Source organism: Engystomops pustulosus, chromosome 1 (assembly GCF_040894005.1).
Source record: "Engystomops pustulosus chromosome 1, aEngPut4.maternal, whole genome shotgun sequence".
NCBI lineage: Eukaryota > Metazoa > Chordata > Amphibia > Anura > Leptodactylidae > Engystomops > Engystomops pustulosus.
Genome location: NC_092411.1, coordinates 85061202 through 85085435, shown reverse-complemented (window position 1 = coordinate 85085435; position 24234 = coordinate 85061202). Strand labels below are relative to the sequence as shown.

General features: G+C 41.9%; 1 protein-coding gene across 2 annotated transcripts; it reads right to left on the bottom strand.

Annotated features, from left to right (window-relative positions):
* Positions 1-7436: 7436 nt before the first annotated feature.
* Positions 7437-23377, bottom strand: LOC140126739 (protein DGCR6-like). Of its 2 annotated transcripts, none has more exons than XM_072146544.1 (5): positions 23184-23377; positions 22230-22380; positions 19250-19350; positions 16784-16924; positions 7437-8286 (listed from the first exon to the last, which is right to left on the bottom strand). In XM_072146544.1, exons 1-5 carry the CDS (start codon positions 23322-23324, stop codon positions 8203-8205), a joined length of 618 nt encoding a protein of 205 aa, XP_072002645.1. In that variant the 5' UTR covers positions 23325-23377; the 3' UTR covers positions 7437-8202. The 2 variants fall into 2 exon arrangements, with proteins under 2 accessions (XP_072002645.1, XP_072002654.1); XM_072146553.1 differs by having other exon boundaries at positions 22230-22390; positions 23184-23370.
* Positions 23378-24234: the final 857 nt, after the last annotated feature.

Below are 24234 nucleotides of genomic sequence, written 5' to 3'. Positions count from 1 at the left end.
ATCTAGCTATGTTTATACAATCTACTTTATATTTATGCATCTATAAATCTATCATCTATCTGTAAATCTATATCATCTTTCATCTTTTTCTTCTATCATCAATCTACCTCTCATCCCATATATAGATTGTCTTTCCATACTACTGTGTGTAACTATAAAGTGTTATTATTATGCAGAGCTAAAGGAATGTCAGGGTTCAGGGGTAGTGGACCAGCTGTAATGGCCTACACCTGGGAGCAGAGTCTAAGTGGCACCCAGTTTTCACCAGAACACCAGTGGGTTGGACTTGCTGCGGCGTGGTACCACCAGGTCGCTCCCCCGAGCACGACTCTGTCTGCGGTAGCAGGAGGTCGAGACAGGCAGCACAGGATCAGCGTCAAAGGCAAAGCAGGCGGTCAGGGACGGAACTGGGGTCACAACGGGCATTCATCAGAACGTAGTTCATCAGAAACGGATTGCCCATACCTTGACTGGTTCTGTAGACTATTTGTTTGTAAGCAAATACCCTGGCTGGTTCTGAGGACTGAGCCCCTCAGTGCTGGGAACCATGGTTGCTTTGGGCCAAAAAAGTTACTAAATGGGAACTGAGAGGAAAAATACTCTCCCCAGGGACACCTGGAGCAGAATTATGTTTTTTGTTTTCTGAATGTTATGTTTTTTTGCATTACCAATACACTCAGAGTCGACTCCAGGTTTCAGTAAGTCCCTGGCAGTGAACTCACGTGGCGGCATTAAATATTCAGAAACTAAAACACGCTACTGTTCTCTAAAATATTCCCTAGTTTATCATACTAAATAACCCCTCATGGTTGTTTGATATACAGCCCCCTCACCTCCTATGGATTCATTAGATACATCCCCCCTCATCCCCATGCATTTCTTATGTACAACCTTGTGTGGGCCCCGGCACTTGCCGGGGTGTGCCCAGTGCTGGCGCCGGCCCGGGTTACACTTTAATATTCATTACCTCCACACATCGATGTCGATTCAGTAGAAATCTTACATACAATATAACAGGTCTGCATTTCAGTATTGACATAACACGTGAAAGAGCTACTTATACATAATCATACAAACCCTTGGCAATCTATCAGAGGAGGCCAGAAACTAGAAACACAGGAAAAGTGAGGACACCTTCAGGGCTCAGACTTTAATCAGGACCTGGTTTTTCCAGTTTCTGGTCTTCTTATCAATTGGATTCTGCTTCTGGATTCTAGCGAGGTTGGTTCCTTATGTGAAGAGAAGTCACCTGTAGCATGTACAAGCTGTCTAACTGCATTATGCCAATTGTAGCACCATGCACAACAGACTCAGACTTTGGGGCACATTTACTTACCCGGTCCTGTCGCGATCCCCGATCCGGACGGTCTGACGAAGGTGAAGTCCGACGCGATTCACCAACACCGTGCGCCCGAAATCCTGCATCTGTCGCTTCCCCTGGTGAGGTCCGCCGGAGTTCACCTTCTTCTTCCCGGTGCTTGTAAGTGCATGTCTTGCGACACAATTTACAATGTTAAATCCTGCACGTTGTCCGAATCCGTTGGATCGTCCAACGGCCCGCCCCGTTGTGTTGCGTGAAAGCCGGCGCCGATGTGCCAAAATCCAATCGCTTGCGCCAAAAACCCCAGTTAAATGTGTTGCTAATCAGAAGTTGTTGTGAAACCCGAGGAAAATGCGGTCTGCGGACCCTTAGTAAATGAACACCATTGTCTCAACATGAAGATGTATGGGCATTTCAGTATTTTACTTACCATGTATATATATGTATATACATATATATGCATATATATATATATATATATATATATATATATATTTATTTTTTTTTAATTTATTTATTTATTTTTTTAAATCGGATCATTTTTCTAGAGATTTTCTGCACATGTATATTTACATCAGTTTTGGCTCTGTATAATTACAAACAAAAATCAGATTTTTAACAAATTTATCCAATGTTGTTTGAAGCCCATTCTTTTGTGGCTGAGGCTGAGAGAAATCAATGAATGGACAAAAAACCTGAAGATGTACACACCTAAGGCCTTATTCAGACAGCTGTGTTTGATCTGTGAAATGCTACTGTATATTGGCTGCAAGTCCCTGCATGACTACATCACATTTTTTACACTATTTATAATTAACCCCTTAACGCTGAAGCCACTTTTAACCTTCCTGACACGGCCCATTTTTAAAAATCTGACATGTGTCTATTTAAGTGGTTATAACTTTGGAACGCTTTAACATATCCAGTTGATTTTGAGATAGTTTTTTCGTGACACATTGTACTTCATGTTGGTTGAGAAATTTAATCAATATGTTTAGTATTTATTTATGAAATAAATGGAAATTTGGCAAAAATTTTGAAAAAAACAATGTTTTCCAAATTCAAAATTTTCTACTTTTTGGAAAGTTGGTCATATCACTAAAATAACTTGATAACTAACATTTTCCATATGTCTGCTTTAACTTGGCATCATTTTTCAAACATCTTTTCCAATTTTTAGGATGTTAGGAGGCTTGTAACTTTAGGTGCAATTTTTCAGATTTTCACGAAAATCATCAAAACCTACTTTTGGAGGGTCAATTTAGTTAGAAAAGACTTTATAAGGCCCACATAACAGAAAACCCCCACAAATGACACAATTTTAGAAACTACACCCCTCAAAATATTCAAAACAACCTTTGGGAATTTTGTTAAGCCCTTGAGCGTTTCATGAGGGTGAAAGCTAAATGAAAGTGAAATTACACAAATGTAATTTTATCTTACTATAGATTCATTAAACACTAAAATTTGCACCTTCACAATGGGTTAAAAAGTAAAATGCATTTTACAATGTTGAGGGCAATTCCTCCTGAGCATGCCAATACCCATTTTGTCACTGTACCCTGCTGTACGGGCACAGGGGGGCACTTGGAATGGAAAGAGTGTTGTTTCGTTTTTGGAGGGCAAATATGGCTGAAAAAGTTTTCATGTGTCAGGATGCATTTGGAGAATTATAATGGTACCAAAACAGAGGAAAGCCCCAACAAGAGACACCATTTTGGAAACTACACCCCTTGGGGAGTTTAGCAAGGTGTAATTTGTGTATTTGCCTCAAAAGGTGTTTGATTCAATTAGGCCCCAAAAGGGAAAAAAAGGTGAAAATTTTCTCAAAAAAGTCACTTTTACCCCAAATTTTTGTAAGCCACAGGGGATAAAAGATTAAACAACCCCCATAAATGTGTAAAACTATTTCTCCTAAGCACAGAACTGCACCACTTTTGCATATAAAGTGTTGTATGGGTACACAGTAGGGCTCAGAAGGGAAAGAGGGGCGTTGGCCTTTTAGAAGCCACATTTGACAGACATCCTTTACATGTGTCAGGATGCATTTAGAGACCCGTAGTGGTACCAAAACAGAGGGGAACCCCAACAAGTATCACCATTTTGGAAAGCACACCCCTTAGAGAATTTTGCAAGGTGTAATATGTGTATTTATCCATAAAGGTATTTGATTTAATTAGGACTTAAATAGGAAAATGGTGAAAATTTTCTTATAAATGTCATTTTACCCTTAATTTTTTATAGCCACAAGGGATAAAAAAAATGTAATAACCCCCCAAAATGTGTAAACTTATTTCTCTCGAGTGTAGAAGTACCCCACATGTGTATATAAAATGTTGTATGGGCGCACAGTAAAAGGAAAGGGGGAGGTTTGCCTTTTAGAAGCCAAAATTGACAGAAATGTTTGACATGCATTTGGAGAACCCTAGTGGTATAAAACAGATAAGAAACAGATAAAACAGATAAGAAAGAAAGAAAAGTGTCCCTAATTTTTGAATACACACCCCTTAGAGAATTTTGCAATGTGTAATATATGTATTTGCCCCTACAGGTGAATGATCCAATTAGGCCCTAAACATCAAAAAGGTGAAAATTTTCCTAAAAATGTCACTTTACCCCTAATTTTTGTAAGCCACAAGGGATAATATATTAAATAACCCCGAAAAAGGTGTAAAACTATTTCTCCCGAGTGTAGAAGTACCCCACATGTGCATATAAAATACATGGGCGCACAGTAGAGGTAAAGAGGGATGTTTGTCTTTTAGAGGCCAAATTTGACAGAAATCCTTCACGTGTGTCAGGATACATTTGGAGAGCCAGAGTTGTACCAAAACAGAGGAAAACCCGAAAAGTGACCCTAATTGTTGAATGTACACCCCTTGGGGAATTTAGAAAGTGTATTATGTGGTGTAGTGTAATACACTTGGTGAAATGAGCATTTTGCACATATAGGTGGTTTTGAAACATGATGTGCAATGGAGTCCAAGATGGAAATTGCAATTATTTCTGGAAAGTTCAGTGCCCGTTATGTGGCGCCCCTTATGAAATAATGGAGGGGTATAGGGAGCAAAGGGACCTAACAGTTGTTACAATTATTCATTTTACCGAAATTAATTCACAAAAGGTTGGGCGTGAATTGTGAATGTGTTGCGTATAAGGAGGTAGAATATATCAAGGGACCAACTAAACTTTTGTCACTCTGGAGTTGTCGCAGGTCTCTTAGGGCTCATTCACACTGCCGTCTGCGGGGCCGTACATGCGGCCGCATGTACGTCCCCATAGACGGCAATAGCGGCACGGCGGGGATCCGGTGCCACACATGTGTGGCACCAATCCGGGCCGCACACCGCAAAAAGATAGAGCAAGCTCTATCTTTCGGCGGATGTGCGGCCGTGTGCCGCTATTTCCTATGGAGGGAGGAGGGGTCACCTCCTCCTCACCTCCAGCACACGGCGGTATGCCCGCACGGCGGGCATACCGCGTGTGAATGTACCCTTAGTTGTATGTAGTGTCCTTCCTAACTCCTCTTTTGGAACAGACTCTTTATTGAGTCCTACCATTAGAAGCAGCAGAATTCACCAGGAAAATGCTGTCCTGGCAAAACACAGGAACATCTAAACCAGAGGTACTGGGGCCCCGTCCTTCTTGTCCCAATATTAGTTTCCTAATATCTTCCTCTTGAAAACGGAGAAATGATACAGCAGGACCTGAACATTGGAACAGCTCGTAAGAGTTGTACAGCGTAATCACTTTTAACTAACTTTAAATGCCTCTAACACGCCGCGGTCATGAGTTTTTGAAGCCAAAAGGAGGTGTGGATCATAATGAGTAAGGATTATCATTGAGAAGAGTTACTCTTCCCTCTATGTTCACTCCTGGTACGGACATCAAAAACAGCATCTGAAAAACTGAACATGTGGACGCACCTTCAGGCCGCGTCACGTTTTTTGTTGAGTTTTTGACGCATTCCAAAGGCCTGAACCGTGATCACATGCTGAGGTTACATTGCTTTTTAGCAAATAAAGTGGAAATGAAATGTAACTGCAAATGTAATGATTTATCGGAATCAGAGCTGATGCTGGTTCAGCGGGAGATCTGAGCTGAACAGGCATAACTAACAGCCGACACCCCAGTGTAACATCAGCGGTCAGAGTAGGCTCTGATCAAGGGTGTTTAACCCATTAAATGCCGCTGTCAGCGTGACCACGGCAATTAAACTGCCTTTGGGGCTCCCCCGCGCAGTCTTTGGGGGGCACTGATCATTCCCCTGGCAGCCCTGAGGTCCAATCAAGACCCCAGGGCTGCCTGAAGGCAGTGCCTGTTAGATGGCCTGTAATCAATAAAAATGTCCATAAGCCAACATATAAAGAGACATATAGTGCGCAAAAATGTTCACCTTCATTTTGATTTAATCAAGGGGTTAACAATCTTCCTAAAAGCTGTTTCTGATCGTTTGAGGAGTGCAGATTTAAAAATGGTCTGATATTATTAAGATTTCATTCAAAACAGTATTTATCCCCAAAAGAGTCAATTCTGAAAAACGGAAAATCGCTATTCGGTTTTTAAGCTGCTGGACAATGTAAAGTAGACATATGGGAAATGTTATTCAGCAACTTATTTAGGTGGTAAATCTATCTGCCTGAAAATGTAATAATTTTGAATTTCGAAAATGGAAAATTCATAATTTTTTTGTAAATAAATACAAAACATATCAGCCAAAATTTACCACGAATATAAAGTAACAGTAAAATAAAGTAAATAAAAGTTATAACCATATAAAACGATGCATGTCAGAATACATAAAACGGGGCTGAGCCTTAAGCTACAAAATGGCTACGTCCTTAAGGGCGTGTTCACACTTTGCGTTTTGACCTGCGTTTTCATTGCATTTGAAACACATATACAACAGCTGAGGAGAGGTGACTTGCCTAATTACATCACGGATAACATTTCCATTTATAAACGCAATGTTAACACTCATTAACAATGTGTTAACACATGCGTTTTGGTAACGGTAATGTAATTAGGCAAATTACCTCTCAACAGCTCTTGTAACGCGTTTCAAACGCAATGAAAACGCAACGTGTGAACGCGTCCTAAGGACTTAAAGACTGTGCATGTTTTCTGTGTAATATAGTGATGCATAGTGGTATTTAATATTCCATGCTGTGCAAAAAAATGTAGTGAAATTGGTGAGAAAATGCATTTGCACTGTTTTCTTGTGGGCTTGGATTTTACGGCTTTCACTGTACGCCCCAAATGACAGGTCTACTTTATTCTTTGGGTCAGTACAATCACAAGGATACCACTTATGCACAAGTAGCATAATCGACTTTGGGAAATATTTTCTATTAGGAGGTTAAACATGTCCCCGCTGCAGCCTCCCCTCACTCGTGACATGTCCCCGCGGCGGCCTCCCCTCACTCGTGACATGAGCCTCGGCTTGAGGGCTCGGATCAGCCCAAAATTTTACTGATTTTTAGCATCATTCCAAATCCAGACGTACATGGAATATTCATTTTGACTTTCATTGATCATATTTATGTTTTGTAAATGGAATACAGGCGGTCCCCTACTTAAGGACACCCGACTTACAGACAACCCATAGTTACAGACAGACCCCTCTAACCTCTGGTGAAGCTTTCTGAACGCTTTACTATAATCCTAGATTGCAATGATCAGCTATAAGGTGTCTGTAATGAAGCTTTATTGATCATCGTTGGTCCCATTACAGCAAAAAATGTTTAAACTCCAATTGTCACTGGGGCCAAAAATTTTTTTTTCTGGATATACAATTATAAAATTTCGACTTACATACAAATTCAGCTTAAGAACAAACCTCCAGACCCTATCTTGTACGTAACCTGGGGACTGCCTGTATTTCATTTGTTGAGATCTCGTATAGAAATTATTTTAGTGTTCCCTTTATTTTATTTGAGCAGAGTATAAAGCTATGTAGACAGCCTACATGTGTACCTGACCTTTTATACCCTGCACAATATTGGTTTCCTTGAAAATACGGCAGTGCATATTTATAATATGGCATACAACCTTCAGCCTATAGGGAATAGAGATATAAATTATTAAGTTGCCTTTTCTGTAGAAACTTCAGATGAAACAAAAGCAATGCGAATGTTTACTACGTAAAGAAAAGCCTTCAGGATTGTAATAACATGTGAACATAATAATAAAGTCACTAGGTATATAATATTTACACCATCAGACATTCACAGAATTCACTATGTGCATCTGTGAGAAGACACCTGGAAAAATAAATAATAAAAATATCTATTACTTAATGGCTAAAGTATAAGAAACATGTAATCCATGGCAACAAAAAAAAATCTTGGCTTCTACCTAAACTGATGGACCTCTACAACTTTTATGGTTTTTACCTAACCTCAGGCCTTAAAGGGGTTTTCCCATGAAGAAAGGTTAGGCCCTATTCTCGGGATAGGGCCTAACTTACTGATCAGTGGGGGTATTAGTGCTGAGACCCCACAGATCACGAAAACGAGGGGTCCTTCGGTCCACTCTTTATCTGACGGAGCGATGACTTAGTTTTGTGGGAAAACCCCTTTCATCACACTTCTGTATTTTATAGACAGCACACGTATTGATTCTGTTCAGACATCATTTTTCCAGACGTATGACATTGTCATTAAATACTGGCAGTCACAGAACACACTAATGCAATCAAAAGAATGCTATGAATAAAGTCCTATGTTCTAAAATACATGTACAGGATAACTAGCAGTGTAGGGATAGAAAATATTTACATCAGTTTTATCAAAGCAATGGAAGGTTTTCAATCATGTTCCCTCTTTTTCCTATGGTCAGCCTTGACCTAATGCAAAAAAAAGTCCCATTCTTATAAAAATCTAGGAATAGGTTTTGCTGGTTGAAGACTCCTTCTGCTGCAATTTCAGAATCAGTTCCAGTAAATTCATCTGTAATGTTAGCTCCTGGAAGAGAACAAAAACAATCAAGTTATTCATTTTTCTTTATTATATTGATCAGTTATAGGATTATCCCACTGTAAGAATTCATTTTAGACAAAATAATCTCAACGCACAGTCTGAATCTTTGTCCTGCTCTGCTCCTCGGTCATGAGATCATAAGAACTTATGATGTCCTCCCAGCTTAAGTGGATTATAGCCAGGAGGCAGGCCATTCTTAGCACGAACTGACAACATGAGTAACATTTATAAAGTGCAACAAAAGGAAAATAGTAGAAACAAAATCTAATAAGGAAATAATGGGGAAATGTATTAATAAGAATACACTGATCTTTAAACTATGGGGGAGATTTAGCATTAGGCAGGATTTTGAGCAGTTTCCACCAGTCAGATTTATAGTCCGGTGTATGTGCAGTGGTAAATGACTTCTGATGTGACTATTAGCTGTGTGTGCTCTATGTGAATAGACTGCACCAGTCCCATGTATGTTTAACATCTGCTCAATTTCTGCCTTTTTGCGATGTTTTTGCACAGGAAATTCTCAGATACCTCAAACATAAAATTGAGCAAAAACTCATATACTCCATATAGAATGGATAAGGATAAAAAAAAGCAATTCTCATAGTACAGTATCTGAATCCTGCACTACTTCCTTGCACCCTACCTGTAGACATAGTTTGGTGACACAGAAAAATCTGTGTAAAGTTCCTAGTGCATAATAAGTTGTACTTCCTAGTGATGGTATTTAATATCCCATATGCCATATACTCTGAAGTAGAAAAAAAAATTCCAAATGCAGTAAAAATGACAAAAAAAAAACAACAAACAGATTTGCACCGTTTTCTTGTTGGGTGTGCTTTTATTGTTTGCTCAAAATCACACCTCTCCTTTATTCCTCATGAAAGGAAGTCTACTAAACCAGGGACACTTACTTATAGATCCAGGCACCTTGACTGTGGTAATCTTCCTATATTTGTTATACATGGCTTCCTTCTTTCTAAAATCAACTTTTAATATTATGGCAATGAGCCTGAAAGGCTTTGGGGCGTATTACCATAAATCCTCCATGTTGCAGCTTCACAGGCTCATACACTGTGGGAAGTAACAAAGGAGCAAAGGGGGAGGGTGAGACAGTCTATCAGCCCGGGAAGCTACAAAATGGAGAGGCTCTGGTAAGGCCCCAATAGCCCTTCTGGCTCATTAGCATAGTTAGCATAATTTTAGAAGGATGGAGGCCATGGATAACAAATAAAGTGAATTAGTCTCACCGGTAATTCTGTTTCCATAAGTCCACCATGACGGCACCTGGAGGTTGCACCTTGACCTTTGGTAGGGACAGGAAGTTGCGAAAGATATAAGGCCCCTCCTCTGCCGCTGTTCCCCAGTGTCTTCCAAATAACCACCGGGGTTCCAGTAGAGAGCTAGAAGATATTAGCCAGACATCATTAATAACACAGGGCAGGGTAAATATAGCCGTCATGGTGGACTTATGGAAACAGAATTACCGGTGAGACTAATTCACTTTTTCCATTACGTCCCCCATGACGGCACCTGGAGACTTACCAGATAAATAGATTAGGGAGGGACCACAGCCTGGAGAACTTTCCGTCCAAAACTCAAATCATGGCTAGAAGGTAGATCCAGGCGGTAATGTTTTGGGAATGTCGATGTACTTGACCACGTAGCTGCCTTGCAGATCTGGGAGATGGATGCTCCCCGTTTCTCTGCCCAGGAAGTAGCCATAGCTCTGGTAGAGTGGGCTGTTATGTTTTTTGAGAGACTCACATCTTGTAGCTGGTAGGATTTAGAGATGGTTTGTTTTATCCACCTAGCAATGGTGGAACTTGATGATTTCTCTCCTTTATTTTTTCCCCCAAACTGAATAAAGAGGTTTCTGCACTTTCTGAAAGATTTGGTTCTGTCTAGATAGATTATGACAGCTCTTCTGACATCAAGGGTATGCCAGAGTGCTTCCTTCTCATTCTTTGGGTTGTTACAGAAAGATGGTAAAACGATTTCCTGACTTCTATGGAAGTCTGAGACTACTTTTGGGAGGAAAGACGTATCTAATTTTAGTACTATCTTGTCTTCCGAGATGATCAGGAAGGGTTCCTTGGAGGATAGGGCCTGCAGTTCTCCAATTCTCCTGGCGGATGTTATGGCCACAAGGAAGGAGGTTTTGAGAGATAGGTCTTTCAGGCTGCATTCCGAGAGTGGTTCGAACGGAGGCTTCATAAGGGAGTCTAGGACTAGTGATAAGTTCCATTTTGGTATCTCTGATCGGATTGTAGGTCGCAGTCTTAAGACTGCTTTCATGAACATCTTCACCCACTTGTGCTCTGCTAATGGGAAGTCAAAACAGGCGCTTAAGGCCGAAATTTGGACCTTAAGGGTGTTAGGTCTTAATCCTTTAGAAAACCCATCCTGTAAAAAATCCAGAATTTTAATGATATCCGGTTTGCCCGGAATCGGGGAAAGGTCCCCGCACCAGGATATATACTTTTTCCAGATCTTGTAGTATATTTTGTTGGTGATTGGTTTCCTGCTTGCTATTAGGGTCTGTATGACCTGGTGAGAAATTCCCTTAGCTAGGAGCAATTCCCTTTCAGGAGCCAGGCCGCTAGGTTCAGAAACTTCGGGTCTGGGTAAAGAAGAGGGCCCTGGTGTAGCAGGTCCCTTCTGTAGGGAAGGAAGATGGGTCCTGAAATTGCTAGTTTCAAGAGAAGTGGGAACCAAGGTTTCTTCGGCCAGAATGGTGCTACTAGGATCACTGTTGTCCGACTCGATAGAATTTTTTGTAAGGTTCTGGAGATTAGGGGAAATGGAGGAAAAGCATATGCTAGATTTGTCCCCCATGATTGGCTTAGGGCATCCAGTCCCATAGGGTTGTCCTTGGGTGAGATGGAAAAAAATACCTCTGTTTGAGTATTCTTTTTTGAGGCAAACAGATCTACCAATGGAGAGCCCCATTTCTGGGTTAGAGAAAGAAAAACTTCCCTGTTCAGGGACCATTCGTGTGGGTCTATCTTTTCTCTGCTCAAGAAGTCCGCTGACTGATTCTCTGACCCTTTTAGGAATACCGCTGTTAAGGAATCTAGGTGATTTTCTGCCCAGGAGAAGATCTTCTTGGTGACCTCCATCAGGTCCGAGGATCTTGTGCCCCCTTGACGACGTAGATAGGCCACAGTGGTCACATTGTCTGAGAGGATCCTGATATTCTTTACCTGGGTTTTGGGTAGCCTTTTTAGTGTTTCCCATACTGCCGATAATTCCCTTAGGTTTGAGGATTGTCTTCTCATCCAAGGGGACCATGACCCCTGAAGGTAACGGTCTGGAAGAACAGCTCCCCATCCTGAGGAACTGGCGTCTGTTTGGATGATCAGGACTGGAGTTGGATTCCATGGTATTCCCTTTTCTAGATGCTGTTGGTATTTCCACCAGTTTAGAGAATTTTTGACTTCCAGGGGAATGACCTTCTTGAAGTCTAAATGATCCAGGTTCTTGTCCCAAATTTTTAGTGTCCACGCCTGTAGTGTTCTTACATGGAACTGGCTCCATGATACACAGTTTATGCAAGCTGTTAAGTGACCTAGCAGTCTCATGGCTGAACGGACGCTGCATGATTTTTTCCTCTGGAATTTGTCTATGAAGGAGGTAAGGGATTCTCTCTTGTCTTGTGGAAGAAAAGAAGTTTGGCGTCTGGAATCTAACATTACTCCTAAAAATCTTGTCTCCCTCTGGGGGTCTAGATGGGACTTTTGGAAATTTATAATCCAGCCCAGATTCTGCAGGGTTCGTATCGTCCGATCTCTGTGATTGAGAAGAGTCGGGGTCGAGTCTGCCACTATGAGGAGGTCGTCCAGATATGGAATAATTGAGATTCCTTCTTTCCTCAAAAATGCCGTCACTTCTGCCATGACCTTTGTGAAGGTCCTGGGGGCTGATGAAATTCCGAAGGGCAGGGCTCTGAATTGGAAGTGGCAGACCTTCCCTTGAGGTGATTCCACTGCGAATCTTAGGAATTTCTGATGATTCTTGTGTATGGGGACATGATAGTAGGCGTCCTTTAGGTCGATAGTGCACATTTGTGCGCCTGGAGGAATTAGTGGGGTGGCTGTCCTTACTGATTCCATCTTGAAATATTTGTATTTTATGTTCTTGTTTAGCCGCCTGAGGTTTATAATAAGTCGAAGGGTCCCATTTGGCTTTTTCACAAGAAATAAGGGGGAGTAGAAGCCCTTCTTTTCTTCTTCTTTGGGAACTGTAACAATTACCTTCATTGTTAACAATTCTTGAAGATTCTTCCATAGCTGTATTGTCATTCTCCGAGATGTTAGGTTGGAGATAAGAAATTTTTGTTGTGGAGGGGAGCTGAATTCTATCTGGTAACCTGATTTGATGATACTCAGGATCCACTTGTTTGATGTGATCGTTTCCCATCTGTGGAAAAAGAAAAGAAGACGCCCCCCTACCTGGTAGTCACTGTTTTTTTGATTGATGTGGAAGGTTGGAGAATAGATATCCTCGGCCTCTTCCACCTTTGTTGAAGGACCAGCGGCCCTGTTTTCCTCTGCCTCTGGAGTCTTTAGAATCCTTGGGATTCCGAAAGGAATAGTTTTTCTGGGGTTTCTTAATTTCCGGGAACCCTTTCTTTTTATCAGAGGCTTTTTCCAGAAGAGTATCCAGTTCAGCGCCGAACATGAAGTCTCCTGTGAATGGGATGTTGCAGAGCTTTGTCTTGGATTTTACATCCCCTCCCCACTGTCTAAGCCAAATAGCCCTACGGACTGAATTAGATAGAGCCCCTTCTTTTGCTGACAGTCTGATGTTTTCAGCTGAAGCATCAGCAAGAAAGCCTGTCGCTGAACGCAGCAGCGGTATTGTTTGTAGAAGGAGATCCTTGTCTGCATCTGTTTTAAGGTGGTCTTCCAATTCACCTAACCAAAAGAACAGAGTTCTTGCTACCGAGGTAGCAGCTATGTTAGACTTGAGGCCGAGCATGGAAGATTCCCAAACTCTACGGAGTAGGGCATCAGCCTTTCTGTCCATGGGGTCTCTTAATTGGGAAGAGTCCTCAAATGGCAGGTCCGTTTTTTTCACCACCTTAGACACTTGGATGTCTACCTTGGGGGGGCTGTCCCAGGTTTCTGTCTCTTTGGGGTCAAAGAGTAACCTGTTCCTGAACTCTTTAGTGATGTTTGCCCGCCCCTCAGGATTCTTCCATTCCTCCTGGACAATATCTTTTAGGGTCTGATTTATGGGGAAAACCCTTTTCCTTTTGGATTTTAACCCCCCAAACAATTCGTCTTGGATGGATTTCGGCTCTACCACCTCTTCTACGTTAAGCGTATTACGTACAGCTTTAAGGAGGTTATCCAGTTCCTCATTAGAAAAAAGGTATTTTGAGGTTCCTTTATCCTCGGACACCGAGGAGACATCATCAAGCGAGTCCTTCCAAGAATAGGTAGGAGCCGCAGAGTATTTATCATAGTCCGAATCAGTGTCCTGGGATCTAAGTTTTTTAGGAGCTGGCTCTTGATATAAATCCGGATCCTGGACCAGTTCAGGTTCGGGATTTGGCTCAGGGCCCAGTCCCGGTATCGGTCGGTTTAAATTGGTAAACATCATAAGAGAGGATTGGAATTCCTCCCGCATGGCCGCTTTAAGCTCATTTAACATTGATTCCTTTTCCTGTTGTAGGGCCCTGGCTAGGCATTCATAGCATAGTGATTTTGGATACAAATCTGATAATCTTATGTTACAGGAAAGACATCTTTTTGATTTAGTAACACATTTTCCTTTTTTGGGGTCCTTGTCTTTCTTCTCCTTGTCCTTAGGTCTAGAAGAGTCGTCCTAGGACAAGGAGACAGACTATATTAGAATCTAAACAATAATGCACACCAAATTTTTTTTTTTTTTTTTTCCCTTTTAAGTAAAGTTTTTTGGTTGTACTCACGGTACCCGGGACAATGGGGGAAGAACCAAGGTCGTCCGCCATAGTAAAGGATATTTTCCACAGCTTCAGTAGTGAACTCGTTGGTGGTATAGAGGCTGACACAAAGCAGGAAGCACTTTTAAACTTCCCGCCACCTTCTAAGCCAATCAGATGGCTTCTTTAAGAGTCACGTGACCCAACCCGGAAGTCGGGCGCACTGCGCATGCGCGAATCGGCCGGCGATACACGGCCGTCGCGCAGTACGCACCGGCGTACAGGAGGCAGTAGCTGTGGGAGGTAGCGCCCGGAAGCCGGGGGGCACCTCATCCAGGGTCCGGAGACCCATGCTCCCCTCGGCTTCAGCTCCAGGCCGCAGGAGGAGGGGAGCCAGGACACGTCCCGCAAGACGTCCAGCCAGGAAGGGAGGTACAGCCCCCGCTCGCGGCCCGTCCTGGGGGGGTTTCTAATTTCATCCCTCCCCCCCCCCCCCCAAGGGGAGAGACGAGGTCTCGCAACCCTGACCCTTGGTAGGGACAGGAATACACTGGGGAACAGCGGCAGAGGAGGGGCCTTATATCTTTCGCAACTTCCTGTCCCTACCAAAGGTCAAGGTGCAACCTCCAGGTGCCGTCATGGGGGACGTAATGGAAATAAAAAGATTACTACAGTGATGTTCAAAGGTCCCATTACTGCTTGTACAGGCAATGTTACTCCTCTCTCTCTACACAGCCATAGTCTGTAGGTTGAAGTTTTTGTGCACCCCTTGTTTAATGCATTATGTAACATTACCATTGCCTCAATTTGCTATTAAAGCACAGAAAACACTGGCTGTAATACCAGCCATCTTTTAACATTATAAACGGTTACAAGTTACAAAAATGGTAAGTTTCTTCAGAGCGTCACATAGCATTTTACCAGAAGAGTAATAATACTCCTATTATTACTCTTCTGGTAAAATGCTAGTGCAATCACTGGTCACAGAGCCTGGATCTATAAGTAAATGTCATGCTGGATTGTGACGGTAGATTTTCTTTAAGGTGAAAAATAGGTTGGACCTGGACAGGGCCGATTCTATAGCAAAATTCTAGTGATCTAAAGTGCTGCAGTTAATTTGCAGTTAAGAGAAATAAGGAATCCGCAGGCCTTGCCAAAGAGTCTTATTTCTGACTTGCACATCAATTATTTAAGTGCAGATACATATCAAATGTAGCAGCAATCTTTGTGCATCAGTATTTGTGTGCTGAAGGCAGTATGAAAGAGGAGATTCCTTTTCTACCTCACTACCTTACATAACAAGATTCCACAAAAGATTATTATTCAAGTGGTTGCATGGAAATGAAGGATAGACCATCAATATTAAAGGGAACCAGTCTGGGGGATTTTCAACACTAAACCAACTACACCTTATGGATTTGTGGTTAAGTGTCCCAAATCCCCCTCTATCATAACCTTCTGAGGCCACTTAAAGGAAACCTACCATTCCAGATCTACCTATTAAGGTAGATCCTATGGCAGGTTTCTCTAATAAATGCCATTGCAGCCCTTTTTAGGGCTAATCCTTCTGTCCGATAAGTTTGTAAATCTTTTATTGCCCTTATAATGAAAGAGGTGTATGGGGTGTGGAGTAGCTGGAGCTGAAGCTACACGGTGAGGCTACTCCACGCCCAATAGCCTCTTTCAATCCCCCTACTATATCTTCTGCACGCAGATCCTGGTACCTGCGCACACTCATACGTGCTTCAGCCAGCTCTGCATACATACTCTATGCCGGGCATGGATGAGTACCCGGTAAGATCTCAGGCTAGCTCCGGCTACTCCACTAATCTTTCACTCTTCAACTAATTTGCATATTAGGGCAATACAAGATTTACAAACTTACTGGGCACTGAAGGATTAGCCCTAAATAGGGCTCAAATGGCATTTATTAGAGGAACCTGCCACCGGATTCACCTTAATAGGTAGATCCGAGATTTCCTTTAAAATAAAAAACATTTAGAGAGAGGATATCAGACTTATCTCTGCTGCACCCATTTGGTGTAGTAAAACCCAGCTTCATTGCACATGCACCATACCCACAGGCCTGCATTAAAGGCAGGGTGTCCCAAGAGGACTTCACTGAACGACCGTGGAAACGCTGAGAGTTCAGGACGGAGTTAAGTAGAATTTTTTTTTTCTGGAATGCAGTACATCATGAATGTTGAGACCTAGGCTTTTATGAGGCTGTATTTGATTATGCCTTTTTACAATGCACATTCCAATGGCTAGAATAAAATGTCCGTTTTCACAAGAAAAAAAAAAAAAAGTATAAATTTTTTTTTGTGTGGCCTAGATAGATATAATACAGGGCCATTTGGGACACTAAACCAGAGCTCTGTAAGAACCTTCAGTTAGTTTAGTGTCCTAAGTTACACTGACAGGTTCCCTTTAAGATCAGTGGAGAACTGACTTCCTGCACGTGCAGCAATCAGTAGCTGACAAGTGGCTGGTCATTTAAAGACCTTGTACCTTTATGAGTAAAATATTACTAAAATATAATTTTTTTTCTTAAGAATAAGGACATAGAATTACCTGAGGGTTAGTTGTAACATAAAATCCAGAAACTCCAGCTTTCTCTAAGGTACTTTGTTGGTCTATAACTTTTTGGTCTAGCTCCAGGACTATCTTCTCATCCATCATTCGCTGCTCTTCTCGGGTTCTCTGTTCTAGAGCCTGCAAGAATAAAAATGAAGAAAAATTTAAATACCAAAAAAAAAAAAAACAACACACAATAACAACAATTAATCTAATAATCTAAAACATCATCTAATGAATGTTGATTAACCACCCAAGGCAGACATAGACAGGGTGCACCAAGTTACATGTTGTGTTTGGATTCGAATATGGGTACAAAGACTTCAAAAATATATGCATCTAACACACGATTTTCAATCAACACTCAATCTGCCACCCTGGAGGTATGCATTACATACTGAAGGAGATCCAACAACACAGGGAATATACCATCATAATCAAGCAGGATAAATCTCCAGTGCTGCAGATTTACAAGCCATTACACTGTGAAGGTGCCATAATCTTACACAATGGGGAGCTGCAGGTTATATACTGGGTTGAATGGCTATATACTGGGGCCGAATTGCTATATACAGTGGGCAGGGGCTAGCTGGCTATATACTGGCTATATACTAGGGGGCAGGGGCTAGCTGGCTATATACTGGCTATATACTAGGGGGCAGGGGCTAGCTGGCTATATACTAAGGGGCAGGGGCTAGCTGGCTATATACTAGGGGGCAGGGGCTAGCTGGCTATATATTGGGGCAAGGGCTAACTGGATACATACTGGGGGCAATGGCTGCTGGCTATATACTGGGGGACAGGTGGCTGGCTGGCTGTACACTGGGGATAGTGGCTGCTGGCTACTCACTGGGGGACAGTGAGTAGAAATATTCATAAATTTTCCAACTCAACATTAAAGCACTGAATATTGCACTAAGGTCAGATGCACATGACAGTGAAAAAAGGCTGCATCCCTTCCGTTATTTTGGTACAGGACTGCTGTAAATGCAATATTTGTTAATGGATCAGTGCCCACAGCCATTATAGTAATGTACTGTGCGACCAGTTACACAATAGAGCATGTCCAAGAACAGTTTTTCTACTGATTACTCATACACTAGAGACAGACACCATAGACCTCAGATGAATCTTTCTGGATGCTGGTAATTTACTTTAGTCCCAGGCTGCAATGATCAGCTGTATGGTGTCTGCAATGACGTTTTATTGATAATCCTTATTGAAAATCCAATTGTAACAAGGGGAAAAAAATTATGTATGTAGTCTGGAGTTACACTCGACTGTCCTGACTTACAAACAGATTTAACTTAAGAACAAACCTGCAGAAATTGTCTTTTACTTAACCCGGGCCTGACTGTATACTTTTTGAAAGTCTGTGTGCAGGTAGTCCAAGAATGTTCCCCAGTGAATCTGCACATGCAGTACAAAACTTGATAATTGTTACAATAGATATTATACATTACATATGTTTAGATCAAACCAGCCCTTCCTAGAACAAAGGCGGGAAATAACAAAAAAGAATTTCAGCAAAGAAACCTCAGTCTTCACTTTACAGTAGTCAATCAATGAGTCATACATCTTCCAGGACACAGCGGTGAAGATGTAATTTTACAGCAAATTAATGAGGTTTAAGCTGTGAAATGAAGAGATTATAGACGCACGCCTGTTTATCAGTACTTCATCATGTCACATTACAGCTGCCCATCCCAAAACGTAGTAATCTATTCAATGGCTGATTACAAGGAAACACCGCATTGGCATTTTGTGTTATTCGTACATTTTTATTCAGCTTCTGAATACAAAGTAGCTCTGCCTCCATCTCTGACACAGGCTACCCAACTTCTCACATCTCTAGTGTAGTGTGACTGCTAATAAATATCATATCTTATGTCTTTCTTGACTTCTTCTGTAAAAAGTGGCCATATAACAAGGGCCTTTTCCCACCGCTCAAAAATAGTGTCTTTTTAATCTTACTGTGTTTATTTTAAATAAATAAATCTCAGGCACTCCCGTGGGATTTATTAAAGGGTCAAAGCGACTTTAATAAACCTGACGGGTAAAGGAGCTCCAGAGGCAGACATTTTGCAGAGCCTGCCCAATTATAAATACCCCCCAATATTTTAATGCCTCCTAAATGACATCACAAAAAAGAACTGTCCTGCAAAGCTATGAAAATAGAAATGAAAATTGGGATCCTAAAGCTGGAATCTGCACTGCTATTTGGTAATATCCTCATAGCTGCGCGCTGAAGATGTCTGGGTTGGAGGATCAAGCCTCAGCTCCAGCTACTCCACAGTAGCCTCTTCAGAAAATTTGCGTATTACCCTGATTAAAGATTAGAAAAGATAGAGGCGAGTAAAGGATTAGCCCTAAAAAGGGCTATCCTTACATTCGTTAGATGCACCTACCACCGTAGTGGTATATTTCCTTTAAAGATTTCTCACAGCACTCAAAGCTACTTACCTCTATCTCCTTCTGCTGGGTGGATCGGAGTACAGGCAAGTTGTGGGCTTTACATGATTGCAGTGCCTCTTTATGCTTCTTCAAGAGTTCCTGTTTTAACCCTTCAGATGAAGAAAAAAAAAACACATTGGGGGTCATTAAGGATCCTTTATTTTTCTCTTATATTTGCAACTTTTTTGGCACATTTGTATATTTGTGACTTTAGCCGCACAAGAATTTTTCAGTGTTGAGCCTGATCCAGATCTGATAGATCAACCTCTAAGACAGCGGTTCTCAGCCTGTGGGTCACGACAACAGCAGGTGTTGAACGACCAAAACACAGCGGGTCATCTAAAGCCATCGGAGCTGAGATTTTATTGCGTTTCAAATGCACTAAAACAAGTGTGCATTATGCACACACTAGTTGCTGCGGGGCCTTGAATGACATCATTCAAGGTCTCGCTGCAGGGGTCTCTATAGAAGCTCTATTTCTATACAGAAATACAGCTCCTACAGCCTGCCGGCTAAAGGACCTGTGATGCTGCAATCATCACACGACCCTCCAGCTTCTCACAGGGCTACTGACAGTGAGGAGGGGGACAAGGATGGAGGACTAGACCTGTTGGGTCACAGCATTATAAAGGTTGAGAACCACTGCTCTAAGATAAATTAAACAAGTCCTAAACCCCCCAGAACAAAAAAACACTAACAAATGCCTTGACTAAATGATCCCCAACGTATTATGTAGTTAGTTATTACAATTCTCATAATTTAGAATTTTAGATTTGTGAAAATGTATAGGTCCTTCAAAACCTCACAGACGTGAACCCGCTTGCTGCCCCCTGCACACAGAGGCCGTTCACCAATATGTAACATATGGTCTGATCAGAAAGTAATTAGATTTAGATTATTTTAAAAGCCATTTAGAAGAAGATTTCTGGAAGTTGGGTATCTGATCACAAAGATACTTAACATTGCTATGACTGGTCTCAATGTATCCTTAAGTCTGTAGAGCAGAAAGGCAGGAGGTCAGTTTCTTGTTCTCCCTCTAAATACATATTATTCCTAGATGTTGCAGTGTCAAGTGTTAAGAAGTAGAGGAATAAATCCTCCATTTAGAGGCATTGAAAATAAACAAAGGAATGCAGAAACATTGCATTAAAGTGAATCCGTCAATTTTTGTAAAATAGCAGCTTGTGTTAGGTAACAGTACTGCAGATCTGTGCAGCCAGACCATGTGTGTGAAAAATGCATTTATATTCTAGGACTGTAGCTGGACACAGTCCTATAAGATCTATTAAGTGCATAGGCCCTTTCCTTAAAGGAAATCTACTATTTGTTTTCTTGCATTGTGAACCAAACATACCTTGACAATGCTGTAGCTACATAGACGCAGAAACACATATTGTTTAATCCCTGATCCTAGTGGTTTGCTCAAAAAAACAAATTATAAAATTCAGGACCTTGAGAAAGCTGGGTGCAGGCTGGCTGCTGTACATAAAATAGCTGCCTGTACTGTCCAGACAAGACTAATCAACCTGAGCTGGATGACTCAAACAGTAGCTGGGGGATGGTGCAGTGATTGATTACTTCTGCCTGTCAGGGACAACACAGTGATGACATATTCTCAGTTTATGCTGGGCAGGACAAGGCTGAAGCAGTGCATAATTAGGGTGAAGAGAGCACCAGGTCAGCCACAGGAGTGACAGAGCCTCATTAGCAAACAAAATATATGTTTCAGCATCAGTGTAACTACAGCATTCTCAAGATATGCTTGGTTCATAATGCATAAAAGCAAAGGTAGATTTCCTTTAAGTAAGTATTTATACATAAGCTGGTTACTACAGTGACTCAGAGCAGATGGGAGTTGTTGTGCTGTGTTCATTGAACAGGCCTTTTGATCTGTGCCCATGTTTGTTTACAGAGGCACGGAAGCCATGCACATGGAGCTTCCGGCAGGCCCAAATTTCCCATCTGAAACTATCTCCCAGCGCCCTACAATGCTGAGAGATAGTGACGGATAGGAGTGGCCAACATCGGCCAGCCGGAAGCTCCCCTTGGGCGGCTTACGTGCCCCTGTACACATATACAGGGGCACGGATCAAACAGACCACAGCGCGGGACATCAGCAGTGCTGAAGGAGGCGAGTACACGTTTATTATTTTAAAAAAGCCCCCCCAAGCCTGGCTCTTATTTATTAATCTTGGATAACCCCTTTAATACAACTGTTAATTGTGTAGAATTGTTGAACTATATAACAACTGGCATCTTTTGAAGTGTTTAGGCATCTTTTATGACATCCTGGAGTTTTTACATTTTGATAAACTCTGACCTGAAGACTGTTGAGTGCAGATTTAAAAAAACACAAGGTCATCTTCTCACCCCCGCCCCCCTCCTCCATCAGAAACAAAGAGACTGTTTAACTATGCCAATAAGTGGTGGCAGCGGATTAATAATTGGAGAGTGTGACTGTATGAGGTGTGATTTATGCTCAGTTTGTGTCATGAGTGAAAGGTGAGCGCAACGTTGAATGGGCTAAATAAATTAACCCATACCGTCGCACCTAAAGTCACTTGACAAGGCAGCACGTCATTCGTGACAGCAATGTTTCCGTATTCCTTCATGTATCATACTGTCTTTAAGTCAAAATTGCTGTAATATCCCTTTTAAGAACAAAACAATGTGCACTTTGTTCGTTTAACCTGGTCTTGGTTATGGCATCAGAGGCACCTGATACCAATGATTGGCTATATTGGTTATGTGTCACTGACGTCATAATTGAGCCCTGGAGCACCAGAGCTGCAGTGCTGGTTTGTCCAGGATAAAACAAGGCAAGTACACTTTATTTTATGCTTTTATGGAATAAATGAAAAAAAAGTCTCCAAAAGAAAGGTATATTTATGCACTTATCAGAGATGTGACATGATATCCTCTGTATAGAGGAGGGAAATGGATGAGTAATAACCACATGAATAACAAGACCAGTGATCTGGTTCTTTACCTCGGTGCTCTGCATGCAGCTTTACACGCTGGTTATAGAGGTTTTTCTCTGTCAAATGCTGAATTTCCAACAAACCCTGAACAATCTCAAAGACAGTGCCATCTATGAGTGCCAGGGCCAAATCACTGAGGGTGGTGTATGACAAGCGCTGCTGAAAAGAGCTGGAAAACAGAGGAAAGTAGAAGAATGATTATAAGAAGCCATGACATCATATAACCAACACACACATAGCAGAAGAAAAGATGAATGATTAACATGTTTGATATTATACCAGCAGCAGTCAGTGGAAGGCTTTTTGGGCTGAGAGCCATTCTCCTTACCCGCCACCCCAAAAACACATTTATTCTAGGCCAGACACTTGTGGCTCATCTATCCTAATACCATAGGATGGGGAGTACTAATATCTATGATGCCCTGGTGTGGCTTTCACTCTAAATTTTATAAATGTAGCAATGTGTACAGGTCCCAAGTATGTAAGTTATCCCCTATCCACAGGATAACTAGCTGGAAATGGCGCACATCGCTCGGCTTTATCCATCTGCTCCTATACACAGTGAATGGAGAAGAAGGATGCAGGTAAGAAACGTCTTATACAGATCGGGTTTAGGGTTCTGAATACATGCAGCTCAGCTGGTGGAAAGGTTCTGTGAGTCCAATGAGGTGTGTAATGTCCCCCCTGTGCACCCCTGTGCAATCCCTGGGTACTGGCCGACCACACAGTGAAGCGCATGCTATATCACAGCATCAGCACAATGGACTATCCCTGTGTGTAGGCAGCACAGAGCTGCCCCCCATGTGTATATGGCGGTATTCACATTAGTAGTACGGCGATGTTATAGGGGGCTCCTGAGATAGGGAGATATTACTGCGGGTCTACGACACATCCAGCCCCATAGATGCAGGCAGTGTTGGCCCCAGTGCACACATAGGATGACATGCGTTACTGCTCGCTACCTCGGTAAATCTTTGACGAGGTTCTGCAGCTCGGACAGTAGGTGGTAATGTCGCTCCTGCTGCCGCGTTATATCGCTCGGCTCCCCGTAGGTCCCCAGGTACCCGGCCATGGCGGAGCGTCTGTGTCATGTGACTCCCCATAGCCGGATCATGTGACGCCTGCAGGGCCCACGTGAGGATTGCTGCCGGATGTAGAATGACGTCACTAGTTCAGGCGCGCTACCGCCTCTGGTGTAGCTTTGTGTGTACTACAGTCTGTGAGAACAGTGCGATTGATGAACAATTATAATTTCTTGCTTAGTTTCATTTTTTTTTTTTTTTTTAAAAAGGAATAAGTTTAACCTTTTCGCTGCAGTGTCGTTGCTGAACTGACCATTCTCATGACTTTATTTACCTTGCACTTTTAAAAAAAAAAAATAGTTTTTGATTCATTTTCAAGAGTAATTTGCTGTGTGTAAAGTCTCCTGAAATGCATCTGCACTCATTTATATTTCAGCAGAACATGCGCATTCATGTTTATGTGATACATTCTATGAAAAAATTAGCATGAAAAAAAGAAATGACGTGTACTTTTATGTTTTAAAAGCCGACTTTACCCTCTAAATACATTAATCCGCCATCTGGTGTTTATTGCCGGCAGATATGGTGGAAAAGCTGCTGAAAAGAGGAAACCAACACAAAGCACCAGGACTCAGGGGCAGATCCACCAGCAGAATGTGCTCTATGGGGGAGATTTATCATTAGGCAGGTTAGACTGGCAGGTTTCCATCAGTCAGATTTATAGTCCGGTGTATGTGCAGTGTTAGATGCCTTCTGATGTGACTATTAGCTGTGTGTGCTCTATGCGAATAGACTGCACCAGTCACACGTATGTTTAACATCTGCTCAATTTCTGACTTTTTGCGATGTTTTTGCACAGGAAATTCTCAGATACCTCAAACATAAAATTGAGCAAAAACTTCAAAATTGAGCAAAAACTTCCCCCCTGTAGTAGCAATGGACCCACATACACCACCTCCTATGTGGTGTAGTTTAGTGATTAAATTTGCGT